This window comes from Capsicum annuum, chromosome 11, assembly GCF_002878395.1.
Source record: "Capsicum annuum cultivar UCD-10X-F1 chromosome 11, UCD10Xv1.1, whole genome shotgun sequence".
Classification (NCBI taxonomy): domain Eukaryota; kingdom Viridiplantae; phylum Streptophyta; class Magnoliopsida; order Solanales; family Solanaceae; genus Capsicum; species Capsicum annuum.
Genome location: NC_061121.1, coordinates 101,989,677 through 102,016,824, shown reverse-complemented (window position 1 = coordinate 102,016,824; position 27,148 = coordinate 101,989,677). Strand labels below are relative to the sequence as shown.

Here is a 27,148-nt window from a genome sequence, read left to right as displayed (position 1 = left end):
TAGATTTCAGTTTCTTCCAAACTTTTCTCTTCAAGCCAACAATTCCTTAAGTACAACCAATTTATTAAGATTCAGAATCATCACTTCAGAAAATGATATTCGATTAAAATAATTATCACCAAGGTTAAGTACACCCAGCGGTGTGCACTTTGTCTATCTATGTGATTATATTCAGACTATCAAGAAATGAAACACTGAAGCTTGTCTTTGTAAGAACAACCATCTGTTGGCAGAACTTAGTTACTAAGTAAATGTACAACAAGTAAAAACAAATGTTGGATAGCACGCATAACTAGTTGAAGAACAAAGGATTAAAATGATGATAGGATATTGTTGAACTAACCATACTAATAAAAGATATTTTTCCAGCAACATTAGGGCCAAGCATACCAAGGCATTTCCCTCCAGGCACAACAAGTGACTTTGATTGCTTATTTATCAAGGTTTCTATCTATCCCTGGATAAATCTTTTTATGGTTGTCAACGACGATGGGATAACCTGTTGTCCATTTAGGTATCATCTGTTCAGCCTTTTCCCCCTGTTCAAACATAGAAATTAAGACTATCAGAAATTACCTCTATTGCAATGAACCTTTTGACAACGATTTCAAAAGTGTTGCTATAGACGATCTATTGTAACGGTTGCAACCGCTGTAAAAAAAAATGGTTCTAGTAATTCTATAATCATTGCTATTGATGGATAACTGTTGCAATAGGGTGTCTTATAGCAACGGTTACTTGAACTGTTGCCATAAAGTTACCTATGACAACACTTTATTGGAAAAAAAAAAAAATCTAGTGCATCGGTTTTCATTTTTTCCCTCTCTAATTTTTCACAATCCGCCAAAAATTAATAAAATATATAACAAAAATTAAAAAAAACATACTTAACAAACATGTTTCACTCTCAACTCACTCTCAGTCGACAACCAGTACTGTGAATCAACCCACTGCCGACTGCCGACTACCGCTCCAATTTTCGCTTCGACTACCACTCCGACTACCGCTCTAATTTACAATAGCCTGATTTATAGAAGTCACTACCAAAGCATAAATAAGCTTTTGTTGTGTTGATTAGTTCAGCTTCTAGGCGTCTATGGAAACAGGCCTGTGTTGATTGGTTCAGCTCTAAATTATTGCTGTTGTCTTGTACAATATAGGTAATTTTCATTTCTAGGGTACCTTCAATTTCAGCTCTCAAATTTACACTTCAATTGCACTTCAATTTCCGAGCAAATTTGGGGTTTTCTTCTTTAATTTGGTGATTTTAAGGATAATTTTGACCTAATTTTTTGAGTTTCTATTTTGGATTATTTTTCTTCTTCACTTTGATTGCTAGTGTTCTAACATTAGTTCCTTCATCTTTTTCTGCTTCTCGAAGTGCTAGATCACGCAGTTCTACCCCTCACCGTCACCTTTCTTCTCCTCCTCCTCCTCTGCCTCGAAGGTTCTATACTTTATACAGTTTTTATACTCATTTTTTTCATTATATCTTGTTTGTTTAGGGAGTTTAATACTAGAAGGATACTAGGAGAGTTAACTGACAAGCTCAATTTGTTTGAATTGAGGTTCATTGGTTGTTGGTTTTGGTTAATGTGCACATGGCTGCTCAAATTGCTTTTATGCTAGCAGAAAACTAGGAGAAAACATCTCATCTGTTCTAACTTTAGTAGACAAAGTTTCCTGGTATATGTTGCTTGTCGCGGGTGGGAGCTGGCAGTTATCTCATGGATTTAGTTGAGGTGTGGAAAAGCTGGCTCGGACAAAAAAAAACTAGGAGAAACGTGTAGTGTTGGAGAATTAAGCTACTGAATGAAATGGGCACAAATGTAGAGTAACGGTTAAACTAGGAGCAACATCTCATATGTTCTATACATTATCCATTTTTTATACTCATTTCTGTTGCATTAGTTTGTTTGTTTAGAGATTCTTATGCTAGAAGAACACTAAGGGAGTTAACTGACAAGCACAATTTCTTTGAATTGGGGTGAATTATTGTTGTAGGCTAATGTGCACATGGCTGCAGGAATTATGTTCGTAGATTCTTAAGGTTGTCATGTTTCTCTAACTAGGAGAAACGTCTCATCTGTTCTAGCTTTAGTGGATAGAATTCGTTTCCTGGTAAATATTGCTTGTTACTGGTTTGAGCTGGAAGGCATCGCGTGATTTAGTCAAGGTGTGTGCCAAAGCTGGCCCAAATACCATGGTTATAAAATAAAGGCGATGACTAGGAGGAACATCTAGTGTCGGATAATTAAGCTAAAAACTATAGTATGCACTTTTAGAACATGCACTTTTTTACTCATATATTCTCTTAAGTTTGTATTTTCCTGTTATAACATGATATTGCTTGAATAATTGATATAATATATCAGTGCATAGAATTTATTTGGTTACTCAGTAAGTTGTGTGGATTAGAAAGCTCATTTCAGTGAAACTTCTGGTGTCTTGGTCAAGCTTGCGCTTGCTGGGGGTTGGATATGCTTTCAGATTGCTTATCACACTATTTTTTAACAGCTAGATTCTATATTCTGGTAATATTGCTTTGATATAAATAATAAACAGGCAAGCTTTCTCTCACAACATAGTTATAAGAAAAGAATAAAAGGAGTTGATGATTAATAACTATCTATTGTAGCATTGCCTAAAGTGTATTTTTGTCACGAAGGAAATAAAGGGTACTGAAGAGTCTGAACAGCATAATGGGCCTGCTAATCACATAAACTGACCGTATTAATCCATCTACATGGTTTAAAGAACCATTGTTATTACAGATTATTATGTCATTGAACCTATTTTGGTGCATAATTTATGAATAATATCCTTCAGTTCCAAGATCAGGAGCCTAAGAGGGACAAGCATTTTATTGTATTATGTTTGAAGACTTAGCGGTACACTATGTGATTTCTTTCCATCTGCTCTAGCCGTGGTGGACGAAGTTTGGTACCTTGGGAGGTGGTAGATATCCCGTGGAATTGGTGGAGGTGCGTGCAAGCTAGCCCGGATACCACAGTTAGCAAAGAACAAAAGGATTCTTCTTTTCAAATAACAACCGGTCCAATTTGAGATTGCTTATATTGAGGAAGCTAAAAATGTACTTATCTTGTTGGGACAATTTTCTTTTAATCATGCGTAAGGTGATACATGTTCAACCAAACCTTGTATCATGCTTCACATTTAAGTTTGTATGTTCTTCAGAACCTTGGAATTCTCGATATTAGTAGGAAAGCCTAGATTCATCAAGAGGACTGGATTAGAAATGGGATTCACATTGGTAGTGGTAGAAATTACAAGGATTCATATTATCTTCAAGCACAAGCAATGTGCTATTTGAACTTATAAGAGGTATAAATCTATGTTGTTCTAATTTATGCATTGGTATATTTATTTTTCAACTACATCACATTTTAACAAAACTCTCTGCAGGTTTTATACAATATTTTTATTTTTGCTTCAGATAGTGGGATGGGGAAGGTGTGCCTCAGGAGATTAATCTAGAAATGATGAGGAAAGAAGAGGGCTGCGATTATTTTCCTTTTCATTCTATCAATACATGATTCTTTTCCAGTTGTCCATGCCTTTTGATTTCTTGTTATTGTTATTGTTTTTGTGCTGGACTGCTGGGGGTTGGAGTGTATGCTTTCATATTGTTGTAATTGTAAAAGAGATTTTGAAAGAGCACTGGGAAGCGAAAAATTTGAGCCAGTTTTGGTCATCAATATTTTTTGTTTTACACGTATATTCAGAATTGTTCAAGATAAAAAGGCCTCTTGGCGTTACTGATTAAGTTACTGTCATGTGGCTAGAGATCATGGGTTCAAGCCGTGGTGACAATATTTTGCAGAAATGCAAGGTAAGGTTGTGCACAATAGACCTTTGTGGTTCAGCCTTTCCCTGGACCTCAAGTATACCAACGCGTAGTACATTGGACTACCCTTCTATTCAAAATTGTACGAGATAAAAGACCCATTAGAGGAGTATACATACATACATACATACAGGCACCACAATCATATCTTTACACATTATTATTTCAATCAATAAGTAGGCAGTAATTATGTTACTTATGTACTTAGTGTTTCATCTCCTCTTATGTTTTTCCTTCTTTTGCTCAGTTGGGTACTTTTAGGTGCTCTTAGAGGTGGTTTAGACCTTGCTTTTAGGAATGAATTATGCAGTAAAACGTATGAAAGGACAAACATGTCAAGTACCCATCACTGGGTCATACAGTAACCTTTGAAAAATATGCATGCTTTCTGTTGCTATTAACATTTCTCTTTTAATTCCTTTTTTGTTCAGCTTTCTGCAGACTTACGAGATTTGAGAAAGAGGAGACTGGGGCGTGCTAGATTATCTTGAAGACAAAGGTACCGAAAGCTTCCTCCCTCCCTCAAAACATATTTGGTTAGCGCTTTCATCCATCTTATTCCAGAGTATGTGGTAGCACTTGTGTTAACAATTAAACCTTTAATGTGAACCTATTTGAAGTCTCTGAGAATGATACATTACATGCATTGCATTAAAGTTTTATCTGTAACTTCTGTTTGACTGTCTTATAGAACCAACTCACTAAATTACTGTTGGAGAACATGGTATATGTAAGTTTGAATTTCTGTAATTGAGTTCATTACTCTCAAACATAGAGAGATATTGTTTAAAGTTTCTCAAAAGGGAGTGATTGATCTTAGCTGGACTAAGTAATTCAAAGTTGGTCTTAGCGTTGACATGATGGCATCTGTTAGATCTTTGTTTTTGTTTTTGTTTGCCTTAATGGTTCCATTATGCACTGCCATCATCTTAACATAGTTAAACTGGTGAAGGTTGTTATGACGGGGTCATAGGGTAAGAATCTCCGAGTCATTTCCGTATTTTGATAGTGATGTCGCTTCAGTCCAAGTAACTACAAAGGTCACTATAGTAGATGTTATGTAAGATTCACCCAATTTCCCATATTATCTCAGTTATAAACATTATTTCTAGATAGATATGACTTCATTTGAACATTTGTTGGTGCTATTGAATCCATTTACAAACTCTCAGCTATTATAGTGTTATTTTACTTTTGGCCAGCACAGTCTTCTTTTATTATTGTTTATTACGATCGTATCATTTTATTTGATGTATTTGGCATGTTAATGAACCTCTCACTTCCCTTAAAATAGATGATGTTTGGAACCACACGTGGAAAGATAGATCTTGAACCAAGTAAAATACAAATGAATATCATATGAAACATGTTATTGTTAAGAGTGACCGAAAGATAATAGAGCAAATAATGATCTTTCATCCTGTCGCTGACTCTCTTCTCATTATTGTTATTCTTCCTTATTTAGTACCGTGCATATCTATATTTCCTCTGGTCTCACTCCATATACAAAAAATTAGCACATGTAACAGTTTTGGTGTAAGAAGGATGAAAGACATCAACATGCCTATTTGTTTGTCAGCTTTTGTATTTCCCATTTACTTTACTTCTACCACCACCATTTCTGTAATTTCTTTTATGCCATAAATTATTCATTCTTTTTTGGTCATTATGTAGGAGTTTAGGATGATTGTATCTTTTGTTATACTACTTGGTGTATCTTGTATATGGTATTATTAGATTTGTTGACTGAGTGCCCAAGGTAGTTTACGTATATGGTTGTTTAATTCCAGATTTTGCGATTCAGTGTATTAAGGACTCTTGCACTTTTTAGTAAACATACTTTATCCCAAGCCATTAATGCTTTCTTTGAGACAGTAGCAACTCATCTCCACAGATAATCTTCCATCAATTTGGTAAGTGTGCCCAGTAGGCTTAGACACCAAACAATACTGCTCCAATGAGTTGTTCTCTCCAAATTATGACAAACATTTAGCCACCCAAGTAACAATTCTTGGTGTTATCTTGCTAACCAACTATGAGTCTTTTGGAGGAACAAGGGCACTCTAAGGTATTTAAGTGGCAATTCACAGTTCATAGCCTAACAGTTGCAAGATAAGTTGTTTTGTTGTCTGATTCACCCCTCCAAGATACATTTGGCTTTTGAACAAGTTAGCTGTTAGTAACTCTAACAAGCTACTAATTATCAAGTGATTGAGGTAGTACAGTTTTATTGAATACTTCTACCTACCTAAATATATGTCATGACTTTTAACACATTCTGAAATACTTGGGTATTGTATATTTGTATAGTAATTAGAGAGTGCTATACTTTAATACACGATCGGTATGGTATTGTATGTTAATGAGTTATGCTCTTTTTAAGTTTTTTGTGGTGTGAAGAGCTATGTTTATTTTCTCTTTTATTCTTTTGCTTCCTTGCTCGTTATGGTATTATACATAATCGCCCAACTTATACCTTCTTTAAATATGTTGTCATTTAAGTGCTAATTAAGATTATTTATTCTTTTTTATAGGTGACCTAAATAAAGGAGATGGAGAAAGAAGTGATGAAGAAATTGACCTTACTTGAGAAGATTTTTGAATTTTTGATAGATGCTTTGATATCAATCTTTTTTATAATGAATTTCGTGAAACTTATCGCCACTCGAATTTTATACCATGTGGGAAAACTAATGAACATTTGACTTTAACATTTTGCTTTTGGGTTTGGATTACTAGTTTGTTGCATATTTTAATTTGGATTATTATTAATGAAAGATTTTGTTTTGATGTGTGTGTGTGTATATATATATATATATATATATTTCAATTGGTATTTGAACTATTTATGGTATTTGAAGTTGTTGGAATAAGTGGCAAAAATCGTTGCAATAGCTAATTATAATAGTTGCAATAGGTAGCAAAAAAATATTGCAAAAGACCCAAAACTGTTGCAATAGGTGTCAAAAAGAGTTGCAATAGATAGTTAAAAATCGTTGCAAAAGATCAGTAAGTGTTGCAGTAGATATCTGATTGTTGCAATAGGGTTATTGCAACGTTTTTTTGTCGTTGCAATATAGTCTATTGCAATGATTTTTAACCGTTGCTATAAACTATACAAAGCATTGTAATAGGTTGGAAAAACCATTGCAATAGGTCTATCTATTGCAACGGTTGTTGTAATCGTCGCAATAATCGTTGCGATAGACTTATCTCAATGCTCACATATGCAACGTCTGCCTAACTGTTGTAGTAGATCTATGGCAATAGTTTTTTTATCTATCACAATGATTTTTGAATCGTTGTAATAGGGCTAATTTCTAGTAGGAAATGTTGAATTAAAACAATAAAGAGATGAAGCACAATAAAGCTAATAAGAGATGCTGATGTTTTTTTTTCTAGAAGATCACCAAGGATAAGTACGATTAATTTACTTATATTCGTCGTAGAATTTCATGAAAATTGCAAAATTGGGTTAACATACCGAGTGAATAGATGAGTTTTATATAAGTAAATTGATCGTGCATGCCATGAAAATTGCATAAACAATGAATTTGACTCAAAAGCTAGATTTCTTAGACTTTGACATTGATCTACTGGTGATGCCAATGACATTAGAAATTGATGGATGTCAATGAAGAAGAGGAAACAAAAAAAATTGTGAACAAAAAAAGAAAAAGAAGAAAGGAAAAAAGAATAAAAATGTGGTGCTGACATGGTATGTCACGTGGATTACATCTTAGCTAAATGTTAGCTCGTGTGGACATTCGTCAAATAGAGGAGTATATACACTTTAGTAATGGCGGGGGCATATTTGACCCAATAATTTAATTAGGGATAAATTTAGTCAATATATGAAAGTAGAGGGACATTTTTTATCCTTTTCCCTAGGTATAATGGTGAGATTTCTAAAATATTGGGAAGTAAATATTTGTTTTTATATTCATGATAAGAACTACTTCAATAAATTCAATCTTAACAACTAATTATAACTCATGACATATTTCTCATCCAAGTTATTTACTCGAGTTATCACTAACTTTACACATCCATGGATAAGACAGCTCAAAGATTAACCATCCCTAGCCCCACTGTATCATCTTTAGTTTTCATAGTCATACGCCATTTTCACCATCTTAAACGCAACCTCCTCTATATATACCCTTGGAATTCTCTTCAATCTCTCACTCCAAGCCAAGAGAAAATGTTAAGCTAATAATACATTCTTATAATTATTATTTTCATTGACATACATACATAAATAATAAATAATAACTATGAGTAAAAAATATTCCAGTAGTACTTATTTTATTCTCATTTTAGTCATTGTTCTCCATGCGTTTGCTTATTCCGGCGAGTCAAGGCGGCCATTTGCATGCGACCCAGCGAACCCGGGGACACGAAACCTGCAGTTCTGCAAGGCGTCGCTACCAATACACGTACGTGTTCAGGACTTAATAGGACGATTAACATTGCAGGAGAAGATTAGGTTGCTTGTGAACAATGCTGCATCGGTGGAAAGGCTGGGTGTCAATGGCTATGAGTGGTGGTCTGAGGCACTTCACGGCATCTCTAACACCGGCCCTGGCGTTAAGTTTGGTGACGCCTTCCCTGGCGCCACCAGCTTCCCTCAAGTCATTACTACTGCTGCTTCCTTTAACACTTCCTTGTGGCAAGAAATTGGCCGGGTAATTAAATTTTAATACTGCTTTTAATTTAGTGTGAATGCATGCGTGTTTTAATTTGGATATATCCATACTAGAATCAACTTTTGTGTTACTCCTTATCTTATCTACATATTCTTAATTATTCAACTTTAGATAATACAAACAAGAATCTGATTTTCTGTTGCTATCACTACAGAGAAAAAGAATCTTTTACGTGAAAATGACTTTGATAAATTGAGCTGGTACATCATTATCATGAATAAACTCTACGTATGAATATGATAAGATATATAAACTCAATATAGTGATTGCATTGAAGTAGACTTGAAGTTTAGATAATCAAACCGATGTCCTTTCTCAACATATATGTTGAAACAAATTTGAAAATTGAACTCCATCATGTCAAAAAAGATGAACCAATATATTAAATTCATTATTCCTTTCTTCACAATATTGTATTCTAGGTCTATTTTAGGTGTGTTTTAATATTCATTGGCTGCAAGGACCATAGTAACAGACCACCAATAGAGCTAGGTGTTTTCTTTTGTTTGTGTCATGAATAGCAGACTTTTCAGTAGGTTGGGTACGCAGTGACACGGAAAGTGTCCAGTACCGAACGTAGGACTTATTATATACTCATAACTGTCAATTGTCATGTGATATATGAGCCGCTTATGCATTAGCATTTAGCATAATATGATCAATGGTCGATACACTTTTTTCCTTTTTATATATTAATAGCCTGGATTTCATCATATTACGTTTTTTTCCGTTGCGTCTCTTTATTCCATTTCTTCAATTATACATTGGATTGGGTGATTGAAACTTATCATATTTAAATTTTAAATAGAATAAGTATCATCATCCAAACATTCAATTAAAGAAACGAAGGTGTATTAAAGAGGAGAAGGATCCACTATTACCCTGTGCTAAACCTCAAATTTCTAAAAGGTCCGTTTATAAAATAGAACCCTTTATCCATTTTTTTAAAGTACTCTAGTTTTCTAAAATTGTTTAGGAGAGGGAAAAATAATGGGGCCAAAAGAAAAATATTAAAAAAAAAATAGGTTTAATTACTGATAAAGAAAGAAAGGATAAGCTTTTGCCCATACCTGCACATGCCTAAATGTTTTTTTGTTTGGTCAAAACATTTTAAAAAAGAAAAAGATATAGGCCCAAAAGCAATTACTTGCACTGGCACTGGGTGGAAAATGGGGTGGCTCTGCTGTCATGATATCGATATATATATATTTCAAGCTGCAGGTTATCTATATGTATGATTTTTTTTAGGTGAGTTTGATATTTTTGATTTCGACTTTTATTTATTTTTGTGCTTGTAGTGGACAAGCTCAACTTTATTCCCCTAGTTTATTGTTACAAAAATTAGAAGCCATATGTAGAATAAAAAAGAATCTCAAGTACAAAAACACATAAAAATCGAAATAAAAAATAAAAAATCAAAACACATCTTTAAAAAAATTAGTTAGCAAAACTGCCATTTCTACGTAAATACATAATATTAGATAGATAAGGACAATCAAAGAATTCAAGTTGTTCCAAGTTCCGTTTAATTGGTTTTCATAAGGAGAAAAGTCTTGGTAATTCTCGTTCATGCAATACAAACTAGAAAGCGTCAAAATTGTCGTTCATGCAAGTTGACGGGTTGCTATCATTTTCCTTGTCTCTATACTACTATGAGAGGTTCATGTAAATATGATGGACCACATCCCACATGCACCTTTCATGTTTTTGGATAACCAAATTTAAAGAATTTACCAATTATTATCTATCCTACGAAATATGATTATAAAAGATAAAGGTGCATGTAAAGCAACAGCTAGATTATAGTAATTTATATCCATTTATCTTTAGAGGTTTGATTGAAGAGGATGTCACGCATCGTATTGGGGCAGGGTGGTTGAAATGGAGGTTCGCTTCAGGAGTTTTATGTGATAAGAAGGTGCCCCTTAAGCTTAAAGGGAAGTTCTACAGAGTGGCGATCCGACTAGCTATGTTGTATGGAGCGGAGTGTTGACCAGTTAAGAACTCTCACATCCCAAAATTGAAGGTGACGGAGATGAGGATGTTGCGATGGATGTGTGGCTATACCTGGAAAGATAGGGTAAGGAATGAGATTATTCGGGAGAAGGTGGGAGTGTACTCGGTGGAGGACAAGATGCGAGAAGTAAGGTTACGTTGGTTCGGGCATGTGATGAGGAGGGGCTCTGATGCTCCAGTGTGGAGGTGTGAGACACTGGCTATGGATGGTTTTAGGTGGGGTAGAGGTAGGCCGAAGAAATATTGGAGGGAGGTGGTTAGACATGATATGGAGCAGTTATAGCTTACGGAGAACATGACTCTTGATTGGAGGGGGTGGAGGACGTGGATTAGGGTAGAGGGTTAGGGGGTGAGAGTGCGCAGGTAACAATAAGGGAGCGTTCTTTTTTGTGGCTGAAGTTTCTTGATCGTGATGTTGAGTGTTGTGTATGGTTTTGGATAGATAGTTTTTTAGTGTTAGCTTGTGGATGTAGGATTATTTTATGATTAGTGGTGTTACTTTATTTTGCTGATTGTACTAGTTTATATGCATTTATTTTGTATTTGTTATACTGCTATCGTTAAGCCGGGGGTATATCGGAAACGACCTCTCTACTTCATATGAGGTAATGGTATGATCTGCGTATACTTTACCTTCCCCATACCCACTTTATGAGAATACGTTGGATATGTTGTTGTTGTTATCTTTCGAGGTGAATGAACTTTAAATGAAAATAAAGATTATGTTGACTTACTTCTAATTACCGAAAGAATATTGCTCTAGATGTAGAGTTCCAAAACTGTAAAATCCTAATTGAATGTCCTTTTTCTTCAAGTTGATGTAACCATATATAATAACTACCGGGGGCGGATTCACGTTGGTTTTCTTTTCATTTTACATGTATTAATTCTGTGAACAAATATATATGTAAATAAAATGAATCCACTGCTCAATGGTTAAAGTGGATTCTTTTTGATAAAAGGTTGTGGGATCGAAATTTGTTGGGGGCAATTTTTTTTACCCTCTACTTTTGTAGACTCTAGTGGGTCCTTCAGACATTTATTATAGTTTTCAAGTCAGTGATGTAGTAATAAAGTATTAATTCAATTTCCTTTAATATAAGTATTATTTGAAATTGGTTCAAATTGGTAATAATAATTTAGGTTAATATAATAGCTTGCCTGTTATTATGCCTAGTTTAAATTATTTTAAAATATACAACGTTGTGTATTTTTTTCCTTCCTCCTCGGTAAACCCGATTAGGTTAGTGTCTCTTTGTTATTTTCTTGTTTTATTTATGATTTTTAAAAATTCCTATATTTCTAATAATATTTGTAATATTAATACTTAGCATTTTATATTGAAGATATGTGAAAATTTTCAACTTTATAATTAGTAGTTAATCTTGGTATATTATTTGTTAGGAAATTATATTATTTTGTTTATTTACTTTTTTCGTTTTAAATTGAACACTACCTTAAAACAATATTTTCAAAGTATTAGGGAAACATAAATTATTATTATTATTATTATTATTATTATTATTATTATTATTATTATTATTATTATTATTATAACACACACGCACACTCTTCTTCATATATTTTTGAATAAAATATCACCTTTTTCTAGGGATATTATGGGAATAGAAAAATGATAATTATTATTATCAGTTATTGTCATGATTTATTATAATATAAACTCACTTGAACAAAATTCTGGGTCCACCACTTATAACTACGTTCATCAATAAGGCAACCTTATTTCTGTAAATTAAGTAAATTGCAAAAATAGTAAAGGCTGATTGTTAGAAAAGTCTGATGAGTATTAGAACAAAAATCTCGTTAGCATAATATTAATAGCTGGTCTAAAGTAGAGCTTCTCGCTTAACCTACCGTCTTGTTTGTTGTTTTGGTCTAGTCACAACTTGTTTGCGTGTAAACATTGTCTTAAGAGGTGAAATTGGGTCCCCATAAGTTTTTCTAATTGACAACTTTTCCTTAAAGAAGTCTTATTTCACTTGCTTATTCTTCCTTAAGAAGTCTTATCGTTCTCTTTCGGATTCAGACGCATCCTTTTTTTTTAACTAATTAAATTAGATCACTTTCTTAATTACTTTTTCTTTCTTTTGCAATAATTTCAGTACTGTATATATTATATACACTCTCACACACACATGTATGTATATAGTATTATATTGCTTCACTCTATTTCAATTTACGTGTCCTACTTACCATTTTTAGTAAGTTTTAAAAAGAAAAATAGTTTTTATATTTAGTAGTACTATATACATGACATGTATAAGATCAACAACAACAACAACAACATAATAATAATAATAATGATATAATTAATATAGTCGTATTTGTTTTTATATATGATCAGGTAGTTTCTGACGAAGGAAGAGCCATGTATAATGGAGGAGCAGCAGGACTAACATTTTGGAGTCCAAATGTGAATATATTAAGAGACCCAAGGTGGGGAAGGTGCCAAGAAACACCCGGGGAGGACCCTCATTTGGTTGCACAATATGCCGTCAGCTACGTAAAGGGACTCCAAGGCGGCAGCGACAGCGGCAATACCGGCCGCTTGAAGGTGGCCGCTTGCTGCAAACATTACACTGCTTATGATCTTGATGATTGGAATGGGTTTGATCGTTACCACTTCAATGCTAAGGTAACCATATCTTATTATTAATTAATACTAGTACGTAGTTTAATTAGCTAGGGTTTCCTTATCCTTTGATGGGATTGAAATTTGAGACCCTTTTTTTGCTTGCACGGAACATCAGCTTGAAAAGACATGCTAAGAAGTAACCTTTGCATATATATATATATTCACTAAGTATTTCCAAAGTTGACTGTAAAATAAGTTATTATTATAAATTAACTTAGTTGAGATAGTAATTATAGGAACCAACGATCTCATATTATTAATAATATCATTTTTTTCTTTTCTCTTGTTTGAAGTCGTGTGAATCTACATGATTATATAAGAGGGAAGTAATCTGGAAGAGTTTCTTTTTCATTTGAAATGGTTTAGGTAAGCAAGCAGGACTTAGAGGACACGTACAATGTGCCATTCAAGGCATGTGTGGTTGAAGGAAATGTAGCGAGTGTGATGTGCTCTTACAACCAGATCAATGGAAAGCCATCGTGTGCTGACCCTACACTTCTCCGTGACACAATTCGTGCCCAATGGCATCTTAACGGGTGTTTCTCTTTTCCTAGCCTTTAATAATTTCCATTGACTTACAAAATAGAAAGCAATTAATTAATTAGCCCAGCCAACTATATGTATTAGGAATACCCTAACAATGGACCATCATGCACAATCTAAGTAAGTATGTTTCAAACCGCTACAAAAAAAGTACACATACACTGAAGCATGTAAAGTACATCAGTTGTAATGACTATATAGCACTGTCAGGATAACATTAAGTTCTCTATCAAAAGTAATTAATACCAATTTTTTATGAATGTACCATAAACTTATTCAAATATTGTAATTATTTCTCTTTTTATTTGAACTACTTGCTCTGCAAACTCAAAAACACATTTAGGGAATAGTTTTATCCTTTATATTAATCAGGGTTGTCATGGCCAATTACTATGGTTGAAAAGTTATACATATTGTGGTTGATTGCTACTACTATAGTCTCTAGTGTTGTGTTGTAAGAATAATTTGTTGCCTTGTAAAACAGATACATCGTATCAGATTGTGATTCTGTTGGAGTTTTATTCTATCAACAACATTACACCCGTTTCCCCGAAGATGCTGCAGCAGCCACTATCAAAGCTGGTTTGCTTTATATTTGTTTTTATTGTTTCCCTTAATCTAGGAATAAAGATAGTATATTATAAGGAAAAGATTTGACAAGTTCATGGTTGTAAATATAGGTTTGGACTTGGACTGTGGACCTTTCCTAGCCATCCACACAGAGCAGGCCGTCCGTACAGGCAAAGTTTCAGAACTGGAAATCAAATATGCTTTAGCCAATACAATTACGGTCCAGATGCGTCTGGGTATGTTCGATGGTCCAAGTGGACCTTATGCAAATTTGGGTCCAAGAGATGTGTGCACTCCAGCCCATCAACAGTTGGCCCTGCAAGCAGCTCGTGAAGGCTTGGTTCTTCTAAAAAATATTGGACGGGCTCTGCCACTGTCCCCTCAGCGCCACCGGACCGTTGCTGTTATTGGGCCCAATTCAGATGCTACAGTTGCCATGATTGGCAATTATGCTGGTAAAATATACTCCTCGTTTAAAAAAGAACGACCAAAACAATGACATGTTTACTTTTTTAGTCCGTTTAAAAAAGAATGATATTTCTTTTTTTGATAATATTTTAATTTTAACTTTTCACATGATATGTTTAGGACGATAAAATTAAAGGATATTTTGGTATATTTGACACAACTTTAATTTAAGGTTATAAGATTTAAAAGTCTTATTTATTTTCTTAAACTTTGTGTCAAATCAAAGTATGTCATTTTTTTTGAAATGGTAGAAGTATTAAATTTAATTCTGTCTATTATTTGAATATTTTAAGAGTTAGCCTCTCTTCTTTATCTTTATAAATAAATTAAACCGGGGAACTGATCTTTCATAAAATAATACCTAGATTTTAGGAATATCAAAGATCTTCTTTCAAAATGCTATATAACTAGAGACTTGAATATGTTTTCCGTTCTTTGACATTTTTGAATGTTAGTGGCCCAAGTTTTACTCGCTCCGTTCTCAATTTATCTACTTTTATAACGTAATTAATTTTTTATATGCTTTCACGAATTGTACTTGAGTATATAATGTTGGAACCAAAAGTTTTATCGACAAAAGCAATGAAGTGAAAAATAAATTTTTACATGGGTAATTTATGGAAGCAACGATTTTATTTCCCTAATTAATTTGTATACAAGTCACCAAGTTTATTTCTTTCCATACAATGTTGGAACCGAGAGTTTTATCGACAAAAGCAATGAAGTGAAAAATAAATTTTTACATGGGTAATTTATGGAAGCAATGATTTTATTTCCCTAATTAATTTGTATACAAGTCAGCAAGTTTATTTCTTTCCATATTTATTGTTAGGAATAGGATAAATATGGTAGGTATATATTAAGTATATATTTTTCTATAGGGTAAATATGGTAAGTATATATTCAGTCGGTCAGAAATTTTTGTATATATACGTCCTTGTATTACAGAGAAAATGATTCAATACGATTAATATTTTTCCAATTCTTACATGGTATCAAAGCCTTAGGGTTGATCCTTCCTTTCATATCGTTTTCAATCCATGTTATTTGTTTCCTCCCTTTTTCTCTCATCTTTTTGACAATGGTGAATCCAAAAGCCCATGAAATAGCAGCAGTAGCTACTGGTAGCACCAAGGATGCAACCAACTCTACCTTGGCTACCTTCACCCTTCTGACTCACCGAGAATGATACTGGTGAATGCTGTTTTTGATGGAAAGGGTTACGGAGGATGGCGAAGAGCTATACGCATCGTACTATATGCTAACAATAAGCTAGGGTTCATTGATGGGAGTTTTGCTCAACCAGAGTCCTCTTCTCCTTTTTTTCAACCATGGAGCCGCTGTAACGACATGGTAATCTCGTGGATCTTAAATTCTTTGTCAAAAGATATCACAGAGAGTGTGTTGTACTTCAAAACAACATATGAAATTTGGAACGAGTTAGAAGACAGATTTGGACAATCAAACGGTGCTCAACTCTATCATTTTCAAAAGGAACTGAGCGAGCTGGTTCAAGGTAATTCTAACATTCCCGGATACTACACTAAGGTAAAAAGGATCTGGGATGAGCTTGATGCTCTCAATACTTGTGTGCACTGCAGTTGTGATTGCACCTGTGGGGGGAAATCCAAAACCCTTAAATCACTTCTGGATGGTCGTTTAATCCAGTTCTTGATGGGTCTTAACGACACTTATTCCTCTGTTCGAAGCAATATTCTAATGATTTCGCCACTTCCTAGCATTAATCAGGCTTACACACTTCTCATCCAAGATAAAAAAATAACGTGAGATATATGTGAGTAAATATCCCATTGAATCAGCTTTCCTAGAAGCAAATCAACAAGGAGGAAATCAGAAAAATAATAGTCCAGAAAACAAGTTTAAAGGATATTCTGAGGAAAAGAAGAACAACATGTTTTGTAACTACTGCAAGAAACTTGGTCACACAATCGACCATTGCTACAGGTTAAAAAGATTTCCTCCTAATTTCAAGTTCACTAAGCCTAGGAGATTTCAAGGAGGGCCGTCCAGTAACTAAGCAATGGCTTTAGAGGAAACAGGAAAAGAACAAATGTATGACACAGATTTTTCAGGGAAAAATATCACACAAGAGCAGTTTTCTCAACTTTTTCAACTGCTTCAACATGTGAAGTCTGGCCAACAGGGAAAACATACCTCTGATGCTAATGCTACTGCCAATTGGGCTGGTATAATCCAGCCTCACTTTAATCCTCTTTTGTGCTTTTCACGTATTGATTCTAGTTCCTGGATCCTGGATTCAGGAGCTACAGAACACATGACATACGACAATTCTATTCTCTCTGATATTAGACCTTTACTTAAACTTGTCTTTGTTAATTTGCCAAATTCTCAAAAGGTTAGAGTAAATCAAATAGGAATGGCCAGAATTCTTCTAAATTTAACACTAAAAAATGTTTTGTTTGTTCCAGGTTTTAGATTCAATCTTTTATCTGTTTATCGGCTAACCAAAACTCTTGATTGTCACTTACTCTTTTGTTCTTTTGCTGCACTCTTTTCAGGCCCCTTCAATGAAGAGGCCCATGGTACTTGGTAGAGTGCAAGATGGTTTATATTTGCTCAAGTCATTCCCGATCAAGCAGCGTCCAGTTTCTAAGCCAATTATTCAGCAAGTTTCTTAGCTTTCTTCTAGTTGCATTAGTCAAAGTGATACTCAAGCTTTTCATTTAGTTTCTAAGTTAAGTTCATATGTAAGCCTTTGGCACATGAGATTAGGGCATATGCCCCTCTCGAATATGAAAAATATTTCAAGTTTGCAGTTTTTGTCTTCATCTAATTCTTCTACTCCTTGTGATATTTATTTTAAAGCTAGACAATACAAATTACCTTTTCAATCAAGTCATATTTCTACTACTTCTATTTTTGAGCTCACTCACATTGACTCATGGAGGCCATATAAATCTACTACTTATGACGATTTTAGATACTTCCTCACTATAGTAGATGATTTTAGTAAAGCTACTTGGACTTATTTACTTAAAACCAAGATCAATGCTTTCTCTATTTTAAAATCATTCTTGGCCATGGTACAAACACAATTTCAAACTAGAGTTAAAACCATTAGATCTTATAATGCTCTAAAATTGGGTACAAGTTTACTTACGTCGGCATATCTTTCTTCTATGGGGATCCTACACCAAACTACTTGCGTCCACACTCTACAACAAAATAGTGTTGTGGAAAGGAAGCACAAACACCTTCTTGAGACATCTAGAGCTTTACTTTTCCAATCCAATCTTCCTATAGCATATTGGGGAGACTGTATATTAACCGTAACTTTCTTAATAAACAGATTTCCTTCTAAGGTTTTAAATCTTAAATCTCCCTGTGAAGTACTTTTTGGGAAATCACCTTCTTATGCTCTACTCAAGCCTTTTGGATGTCTTTGTTATGCATCTACTTCATCTCTGCATAGGTCAAAGTTTGATCCTAGATCCACGAAATGTGTTCTCTTGGGCTATCCATTTAGGAAGAAAGGATATAAGCTTTTAGATTTAATGACTAGGAAAATTATTATTTCTAGGGATGTAATATTTTATGAAACAATTTTCCCTTTTCAGATTAGTCTATTTCCACTTCAATTTTCCCTAACTACTCTACCACTCCATTCATCGAACCTCCTATTGATTTTTTCTTGCCTGAGCACATTGTCCAATCTACTCATATTAGGGAACAATCTTCTGTTTCATCTCCCATTCCTGTTAATCCATTTATTCATGTTCCTGTCAATCCGATTGAACAAGTTCCTACAAATTCTATACCAAGTACTACTCCTATTATGCCTTCTACACAACTAGCTTCAAGGAAATCCACTAGATTGCACACTAAACTTTCTTATTTGAAGGATTATGTGTGCAATCATGTGTACTTAACTAATCTCACATCTTCTAGTTTTGACGATTTCCTTAACCCTTTGGTTTTGCCTATTTCTACTCTAACTTTCTCTAATCAGTCCCTCATTCATTCTCTTTCCATCATTGTTGAACCTAATCATTTTTCCCAAGCTGTTTTACACCCATGTTGGCAGGAAACAATGGCTAAAGAGTTTCAGGCTTTGGAATCTAATAGAACATGGGATGTTGTTGAATTACCTAAAGGGCACAAAACATTACCTTGTAAGTGGGTTTATAAGGTTAAATATTGCTCTAGTGGGAATAGTGAAAGATATAAAGCACGACTGGTGATTAGGGGAGATACTCAACGAGAAGGCATAAATTTCATCGAAACTTTCTCCCCCGTATTTAAGATGACTACTGTTCGGTGTCTTTTGGCTATTGCCGTTAAAAAGGGATGTGATTTGAATCAATTAGACATGAATAATGCATTTCTTCATGGAGACCTACAAGAAGAGGTCTATATAAAGTTTCCTCCAGGATTATATGCTCCTAGTCCTAATCATGTGTGCAAGTTGCGTAAATCTTTGTATAGGCTGAAGCAAGCTTCTCGGCAATGGTATTCTCGACTCACTAAAGCCCTTAATTTCAAAGGATATTCTCACTCTTTAAATGACTACTCCCTATTTTATAAGAAATCTGACTCTGGGATCACTATATTAGCTATTTATGTTGATGATATTTTGGTTACTGGCAACGACCCTGCTGAAATTCAAAGTCTGAAAGTATTTCTTAATTCAGAATTTCAAATCAAAGATCTTAGCTTGGAAAGTTATTTTCTTGGCATGGAAATCATTCGGGAACAACATGGTTTAATTTTGAGTCAACGAAAATTCAAATTAGAATTGATTTCTGAGTTTGGTTGTGTTGATCTCCAACCTATTAACTCTCCACTGGATCCCACTTGCAAGAATTGTGCAGATTTAGGTGATCTTCTTTCAGACCCTACCATTTATCGGAGACTCATTGGCAAACTTAATTACTTGACCCATAACCGACCTGATTTGTCATTCGTTGTGCAACATCTAAGCCAATTTATGCAACAGCCCTGTCGTCCCCATTTTAATGCTTCTTTACATTGTTTAAAGTAACTTCTTTCGATCCCCGGGCTTGGAATTTTCATGTCCTCAGATTCTTCCCTTCAATTGCTTGCTGTTTGTGACTTTGATTGGGGAGCATGTCCCGATTCACGCAGATCAGTGAGTGGTATTTACATTAGCCTTGGGGATCTCCCATCTCTTGGAAGTCCAAAAAGAAGCCATCGATTTCCCTTTCTTCTGCTGAAGCTGAATACAGATCAATGAGACGAGTAGTTGCGGAACTTACTTGGCTCGTTTGTCTTCTTTCTGATCTATCTGTCAACCCTTCTCTTCCCATTTCTCTTCATTCTGATAGCAAAGATGCAATTCACATAGCTAAAAATTCGTTCTTTCATGAACGGACGAAACACGTTGATTTGAATTGTCACTTCGTCCGACAACAATTCCTTGCCGGTCTCATTTCTCTCTCATTTGTTCCATCGACTTGCCAAATTGCGGACATATTTACTAAGTCTCTCTCTGGTCCGCAACACCATCGTATTTTAGGCAAGTTGGGTGTGTCTTCCTCCCCCTCCAACTTGAGGGGATGCTGGAACCAAGAGTTTTATCGACAAAAGTAATGAAGTGAAAAATAAATTCTTACATGGGTAATTTATGGAAGCAACGATTTTATTCCCCTAATTTGTATACAAGTCAACAAGTTTATTTCTTTCCATAATTACTATTAGGAATAGGATAAATATGGTAGGTATATATTATGTGTATATTTTTCTATAGGGTAAATATGGTAGGTATATATTCAGTTGGTTAGAAGTTTTTGTATATGTCCTTGTATTACAGAGAAATTGATTCAATACTATCACTATTTTTCCAATTCTTACATATAATTCAGCACATAGATACATTCTGAAACCTGATTCCATTAAAATAAAGTGACGTTTCTTTCTATTCCGCTTTTGAGTTATATATAGGTGTTCCATGTGGTTATATTTCTCCGTTACAAGGAATTGCAAGATACGCAAGGACAGTTCACCAGTACGGATGCATGGGAGTAACTTGTCCAGGGAACCAACAATTCGGATTAGCGGAAGTGGCAGCACGGCACGCGGATGCCACGGTGTTGGTGATGGGGCTTGACCAATCCATCGAAGCAGAAGCTAGGGACAGAGTTAGCCTTCTTCTACCAAGATACCAACAGGAGCTTATTTCTAGGGTTGCTATGGCTTCTAGAGGCCCCGTAGTATTGGTTTTGATGTCTGGCGGCCCCATCGATGTGACATTTGCTAAAAATGATCCTCGTGTTTCGGCTATTCTCTGGGCTGGCTACCCTGGCCAGGCTGGTGGAGCTGCCATTGCGGATGTTCTCTTTGGAACAGCCAACCCAGGTATATCTATTCTTATATCATTAATACTAACCTACTTTTCCTTTTAGTGGGTACTTGTCCAAGGGTAAAATTAGACACTGTAAATCCTGTTATCTTTTGAAAATAAGAATTAAAAACTATCAAAACATGAGAAAAGTCTAATATTCCTTTTGCATTTCAAATTATAACATGAACATGTTTTATGGTTTCAATTAAAGATGGTTTTTCAATCTTCAAAAGCAAAAGTTGACTTTGTTTTTCAATTGGGTACTTGTCGCTGGAAAAACTGTCCAATCAATAGCATCAAACTTTGTAGAAGCCACTAGTTCTTATTCTTCTTCTCTCTAGCTCATTAATGAAAATTCAGAACTCATTATGAAAAATGGAGAGAGAATGCAGTGTTTTTAAGGTGAAGACTCTTTCAACACATAGAATCAATTAAAAAAAAGATGTGTATTGCAAAAAAATATTATTATTGTACTACTAGTGTTTATTTTTATTTTTTGGTTTCCCATCCAGTGTCCGATACCCTCATTGGAGTCGGACTAATCCGGATTCGCGCCGCGTAGGGCCCCATTCGGGGAGAAGCGCTCCCAGCAGAGTTTTCTCCATGCCGTCAAACTCTTGACCTCTGGTTAAGGGTGGAGCAGCCCCATCCGCTGCACCACAGCCCATGTTGGTTGCTAGTGTTTATTTTACTCTCTCCTTTCTTCGTATGATACAATAAAACTTTGAACATGCATACTTCAGGGGGGAAGCTGCCAATGACATGGTATCCACAAGATTATGTAGCAAAAGTGTCCATGACAAATATGGACATGAGAGCTGATCCAATAAAAGGATATCCTGGTAGAACCTACAGATTCTACAAAGGCCCTACAGTTTTTCCATTTGGGGCAGGCTTTAGCTACACTAGATTCAGTCAGCGCTTAGTCTCCGCTCCAACAACTATTTCAGTGCCAACTCTTCATTCTGATCTTGAAGGGAACAACACAACAACATTAATGAAACAGAAAACAGTTAGAACAATACATACCAATTGTGAGTCACTTGACTTAAACATGCACATTGATGTAAAGAACATAGGGGACATGGACGGAACACACACAATCCTCATCTTCTCAACCTCACCTTTGGGAACGAAACAACTAGTCGCGTTTGATAAAGTTCATGTCGTGGCTGGGGCTAATCAGAGAGTCAAGATCAAAATGAATGTCTGCAAACACCTTAGCGTAGCTGATGAATACGGAATTCGAAGAATTTTCATGGGAGAACACAAAATCCACGTCGATGACGACCTCAAACATTCTATAACATTCCAAGCTTCCTTGAAGGAGATCCAAGTCTAAAATTTTTTTTAAGGACTAGGTCATATATAGTGTTTGGTTTCTTCTTGCAATTAATATTTCTTATTTATTTCTTTCCCTTAGCAAGTCAATAACAAGTCTGTTGATTGTGAAAGAGAGGAAAAGGTTAAGAACAATATTAAAGATTTGTGGCGTATTAAGAGATGTGGCATATTAAGAGAAAAGTTATAGCAAGTTTATTAATTGAGTTACATACAAAAGATGCTGAACCTTAAATGTGACATGAATTTTAGAATGAAGTACATTAAAGGATTGTTGCGAGCTCTCCTCGTAAACTTAAGCTTGATAAAAAGACTCCATTAAGGAAAGAATGCTGGGGTATTGAAAAAAAAAGGAGCACCACATGTTAAATTGATAATTGAATTACATTAGTTGAACAATATGCTGAAGCAATCGGAAATTTTAAGAAAGAACTTTATTGAATTTACATGAAAACCTTATAAAATGAAGTGGTAGATTCTAGAGAATATTTTGAATTGATACCTACTTTCAAAACTTATTTTGAGAGTTAAACACCAATTTTTTTTTTGATTTATTTTTTAGGATTAGGTTTTGAAAAAGGTGAAAAGTGAATCAAGGTTGTAGGGTCATGAGTTTCTTTAACATTTTTAAAATTTGGGAAGAAAATACAACTTTTTAAAAAATATAACATGGTTCTTTTTTATATTTATTCATTTTCAAAACATTTATTAAAATCATTTATTATTTTCAACTACATTTCTCTCTCCTCAAAACCTTCCGTCTTCCGATTTCAGTTCCTATTTTTATGAAAAAAAATTTGCTCGATTTGTGCTTCCTCAGGCGAAATTTTTTAGTTTCTCTTGCTCAGGTAAGTCTAATTTTCTTCCCCGATCAGTTTTAGATCCATTTTAGTAATTTTTTTTTGATGACGCTTTGTGTTGGGGTTCTTCAATTTTGACAAAAATTGCACTATTCTTCGTTGAATAGGTCAAAATTTGAGTATTTTTAGTTAACATTGTCGATTCCGCATGTTTAATCGTGTTTTGCTTTGGATAATGAGTAGAATTTTTTTTTAATTTTATTCTTATATTGCGTATTGATTTTGAATTTTTTGTACTGAATTGGACCCATTTTAATGGTGTTTTTGTTGTTGTGAATTGCACTGCCAATATCTGGTGAAGTTGGAACTTGATTTGCATGTTTGATATGAGGCGGTTTTCCATTTTTCTTAATAGACCAGTGGTCGATAGATCAACCACTACAGATTTATTTTTGCTGCATTTATTCCTTTTTATTAATAGACCAGTGGTCGATAAATCGACCACTACATATTCATTTTTTGTTGTAGATCATAAATGGTGAGAAGAATTTATAGAGCAGTTAAAAGGCCTGCTTGCACTGCTTCTAGCAGTAGGAAGCAATAAACTGAAGAAGTTTTGAAAACTTCCAAGAGAAAAAAACCCGTAGTCGATGAATTGGAGTCGAAAATTGAATAAAAAATTCTTGCTGATATTTTCGAATATGACGAAAGTAGTGCACACGAGAGTGAGGATGCTAACGATAATGAAGGTAGAAGCGAGAGAAAAAGCAAAGAAGAAAGTGAAAGTGATAGCGGGGAAGGTAAGGATAGGAGAGATAGCGGAGACGGGGAGGAAGATACCCTATCCTTGCCAATTTGTACGAGAGATATCTCCGTTGAGTTTTATGGCCTAACAAACTGGATGGATGATCTAGGCTCTTTTCCTACAAGGATTTCTGTGAGAGCAAGAATGGCGGTGTATCGAGAGTTTAGGTGGGTTCTTATTGAAAAAAAATTGTATTCTGATTTTAAGAAGACATGTTTCAGAAACTTGAAGCATATGCCGGGACATTTTAAGTTTAATGGACAGATGGTTCATTATATATTGCTACGATGTATAAAAAATCATAAAAACTGAATGAAATTTAATTCTGTGTGAACGGTAAGCCAACTTGTTTCAACTTAAAGAAATCTTCTTTGATTACGGGGTTGAATTGTTCAGCAAATTATCGTGAATCAAAAATGAACAAAGTCTTCCAAAATTGAGAAAATTTTTATTTTAAGGTGACAAAGAACAAAAGCATTATTGCTGCAAAGTTGATTAGCCTAGTTAAAGGTAATGGGCTGAATAATCAACAAAAATTAAAGTGTGCTTTGATTTGATTTGCACACGCGATGCTGCTGGCAAAGGACCCATCAAAAAAGGTGAATTCGAACCACATCAAGATGGCGGATGATTTAGAATTCTTCGGGGGTATCCACGGGAAAAAGAGTCCTTTGAGCTGACCTTGAGCTATCTGAAAAAAGAAGACTGATTTGACCAAGCAGAAAGAAGCTTTTGTCAAGAGGATTAATGCATCGTACACGTTATTTGGCTTTCTTTAGGCTTTTTTGGTACTTAGAATCTACCATCTTATTAATTTATTATAGACTCCTACATATTTATGCAATAATACATAGACACTGTAGACTTACTTATGCTTCTATTGATTGTAGGTTTGGATATATGAGGTCTTTTCTCATCTGGAAGGTACGCCGGCAAGTCGTTGGATTTTTCTCTGCTCATTTCCCGTCTTTTTTGATGGCACACGTCGAAGTGTGACATCATAATGAAAGGCGATCCGTTTAAGTACAAAGAAAACAACACAAAGATAAAATTATTCTTATTATGATATGATAATAACATTATTGTAATTTTTTTATTTTAATGTAGATTGTGCATCCGTATCTTACCCCTACTATCCGTGAGATGGAGCAGAGATATATGAAAATATTTAAGCCATACACGAACAAAGTTAAGAATACGTCCATTGATGCGTTGGAGGCACAACTAAAAGGCATGACTGTTCTGACTTCATCAACGGAGGTCGCGGATGAAGACGAAGATTTGGGTGGCCATCATTATGTTCCAAGTCCACCACGCGCTTTTGATCATGCTGGTTCAAGTGGACTCAAAACTGCACCAGACACTTCTAATGACGATGACCTGTGTAAGCGCGTTTCTTTGCTCGAGAAAAATCTACTGGATATTGCTTCTTTTGTTAGAGATGAGAGGTTGAGGAGAATCGAGAAGAATAAAAAGAAGCAACAAGAAGCAGGTAAATTAATTTATTTTTTTCTCTTTCAATTTAATTTTCTTGCATATGTTTTGTAATCCCTTTAAAATAATACAGATAACCAAGACAGTCCCTGTCGTAGCTGGCATTAAGTAAACCTCAAAGAACTTGCAGTTGCATTAATGGACATTGCTGTAGCAGATGAAAAAGTTAAAGAAGAGAAGAAAGAAGAAGAAACGAAAGAGGATAATGAAACAGAAGAAGAAGATGCGAAAGAAGAAGAAAAAATGAGGAGATGAAAAATGAAGCAGAAGAAAAAAATGAGGAGAAAACAAAAAAAGATGGTGAGAAAAAATCAGAAGAAGAAGAAGATAAAAATAAGAAGAAAGTTGACGAAGAAGCAGTGGTTGAACAGGAGGTTGGAAACATTGAAGAAGAGAAGGAAAATGAGAAGAAAGAAGTTGAAGAAGAGGAGAAAAATATGAAGAAAAAGAAGTGGATGTGATGGGCATTGTTGCGGAACTCAATCAAGAAAACAAGTAGTTTGACGGATTTTAACAAATGATTTTCTTAATGATTTGTTATTTTTAGTGATTTATTTTTTATGTATATATTTGTCATGCCAATGATAACAATTACTGATGAAATTATGTTTAGTTATTTCATTGTCTCGTTAGATTAAACAGTTGACTGCATTGCTTTACTAGTTCCGCTATTGTCCTAATTTATAGTGGTTGATTGAAAACTTTGTAGCAGCTGTTCTCTATAATTTATATACTTAACAGACTATCGATTGAGTAAATCATATATTTACAGTAATTATCATGGTTTATAGAGGTCGACAATAAAAGACATAGACATAATTCCCTATTAATTATAGATTACACCCACGATTGATTTAAGAATCCATACATCTGTTTATTCAGTTTCCTACATCCCTATTACACCTTTCCAGATAGCCAACAAAAATAACAAATCATACAATAATATTTTTAGGCCTTTCTTTTTTTTCTTGGCCAAAATCAATCTTTTCTTTACTTGATCCCTCTCCATTTCGACTTCTTTTAGTGATCCTTTCAAGTAATCCCTTTTATCTTCGGCTTCTTTTCACAATTTCGTGACTAGATCTCTATTTTCTTTGAATTTTTGAAGCCTTTGGAGTATATGAAACTTGGAAGCTCCTTGAAAATTTGATGTCGATGGGCTACTCGTCGATGAATCTTCGTCAAGCCACTTAAAAAAAGAGCATCCGCCATTATCCTTTCCAACTACACAGTTAAAGAATTTTAGACCTGGATTTCAATCTGTTCATGACGTCTTAAAAATAGCTGAATTGCCACAATGACATATGTAAGATACTTTTGCATTTGAATTTTGGGATGCTTGGAATATTGTAGTTGTTAACAAAAATTAAAGAAAAAATAATGAATGTGTTAACACAAAATAGCCTTCCTTTTATAGAAGAAAAAAGTGAGATATTACCATTGGGTGTGATTTAACATGTACTTTGTTGCCGTTGTAAAAATATGATATTTAGATTTTTGTTATTACTGACTAGTTTCATAGACCTTATTTAATC

At 34.6% G+C, this 27,148-nt stretch overlaps 1 protein-coding gene and 1 long non-coding RNA gene across 12 annotated transcripts; both read left to right on the top strand.

Moving 5' to 3' along the window:
- Positions 1-813: 813 nt before the first annotated feature.
- LOC107848162 lies at positions 814-6,658 on the top strand. 3 transcript variants are annotated; one of them, XR_001667848.2, is made up of 6 exons: positions 814-1,160; positions 1,382-1,447; positions 2,830-3,094; positions 3,199-3,345; positions 4,300-4,367; positions 6,403-6,658. It is a non-coding gene; the product is annotated as an uncharacterized LOC107848162 (long non-coding RNA). The 3 variants fall into 3 exon arrangements; XR_001667845.2 differs by having other exon boundaries at positions 2,830-3,345; XR_001667846.2 differs by lacking the exons at positions 2,830-3,094; positions 3,199-3,345 and having other exon boundaries at positions 844-1,160.
- A 1,146-nt stretch (positions 6,659-7,804) lies between these two features.
- On the top strand, positions 7,805-26,133 carry LOC107847936 (beta-D-xylosidase 1). Of its 9 annotated transcripts, XR_007046731.1 has the most exons (9): positions 7,805-8,556; positions 12,959-13,249; positions 13,616-13,785; positions 14,277-14,374; positions 14,473-14,817; positions 20,774-21,187; positions 25,010-25,043; positions 25,227-25,611; positions 25,687-26,133. XR_007046731.1 is itself a non-coding variant. In XM_047398868.1 (7 exons), exons 1-7 carry the CDS (start codon positions 8,146-8,148, stop codon positions 25,021-25,023), a joined length of 1,743 nt encoding a protein of 580 aa, XP_047254824.1. In that variant the 5' UTR covers positions 7,805-8,145; the 3' UTR covers positions 25,024-25,214. The 9 variants fall into 9 exon arrangements, 8 of the variants coding, with proteins under 8 accessions (XP_047254824.1, XP_047254818.1, XP_047254817.1 ...); XM_047398868.1 differs by lacking the exons at positions 25,227-25,611; positions 25,687-26,133 and having other exon boundaries at positions 25,010-25,214; XM_047398862.1 differs by lacking the exons at positions 25,010-25,043; positions 25,227-25,611; positions 25,687-26,133 and adding an exon at positions 21,917-22,697 and having other exon boundaries at positions 20,807-21,187.
- Positions 26,134-27,148: the final 1,015 nt, after the last annotated feature.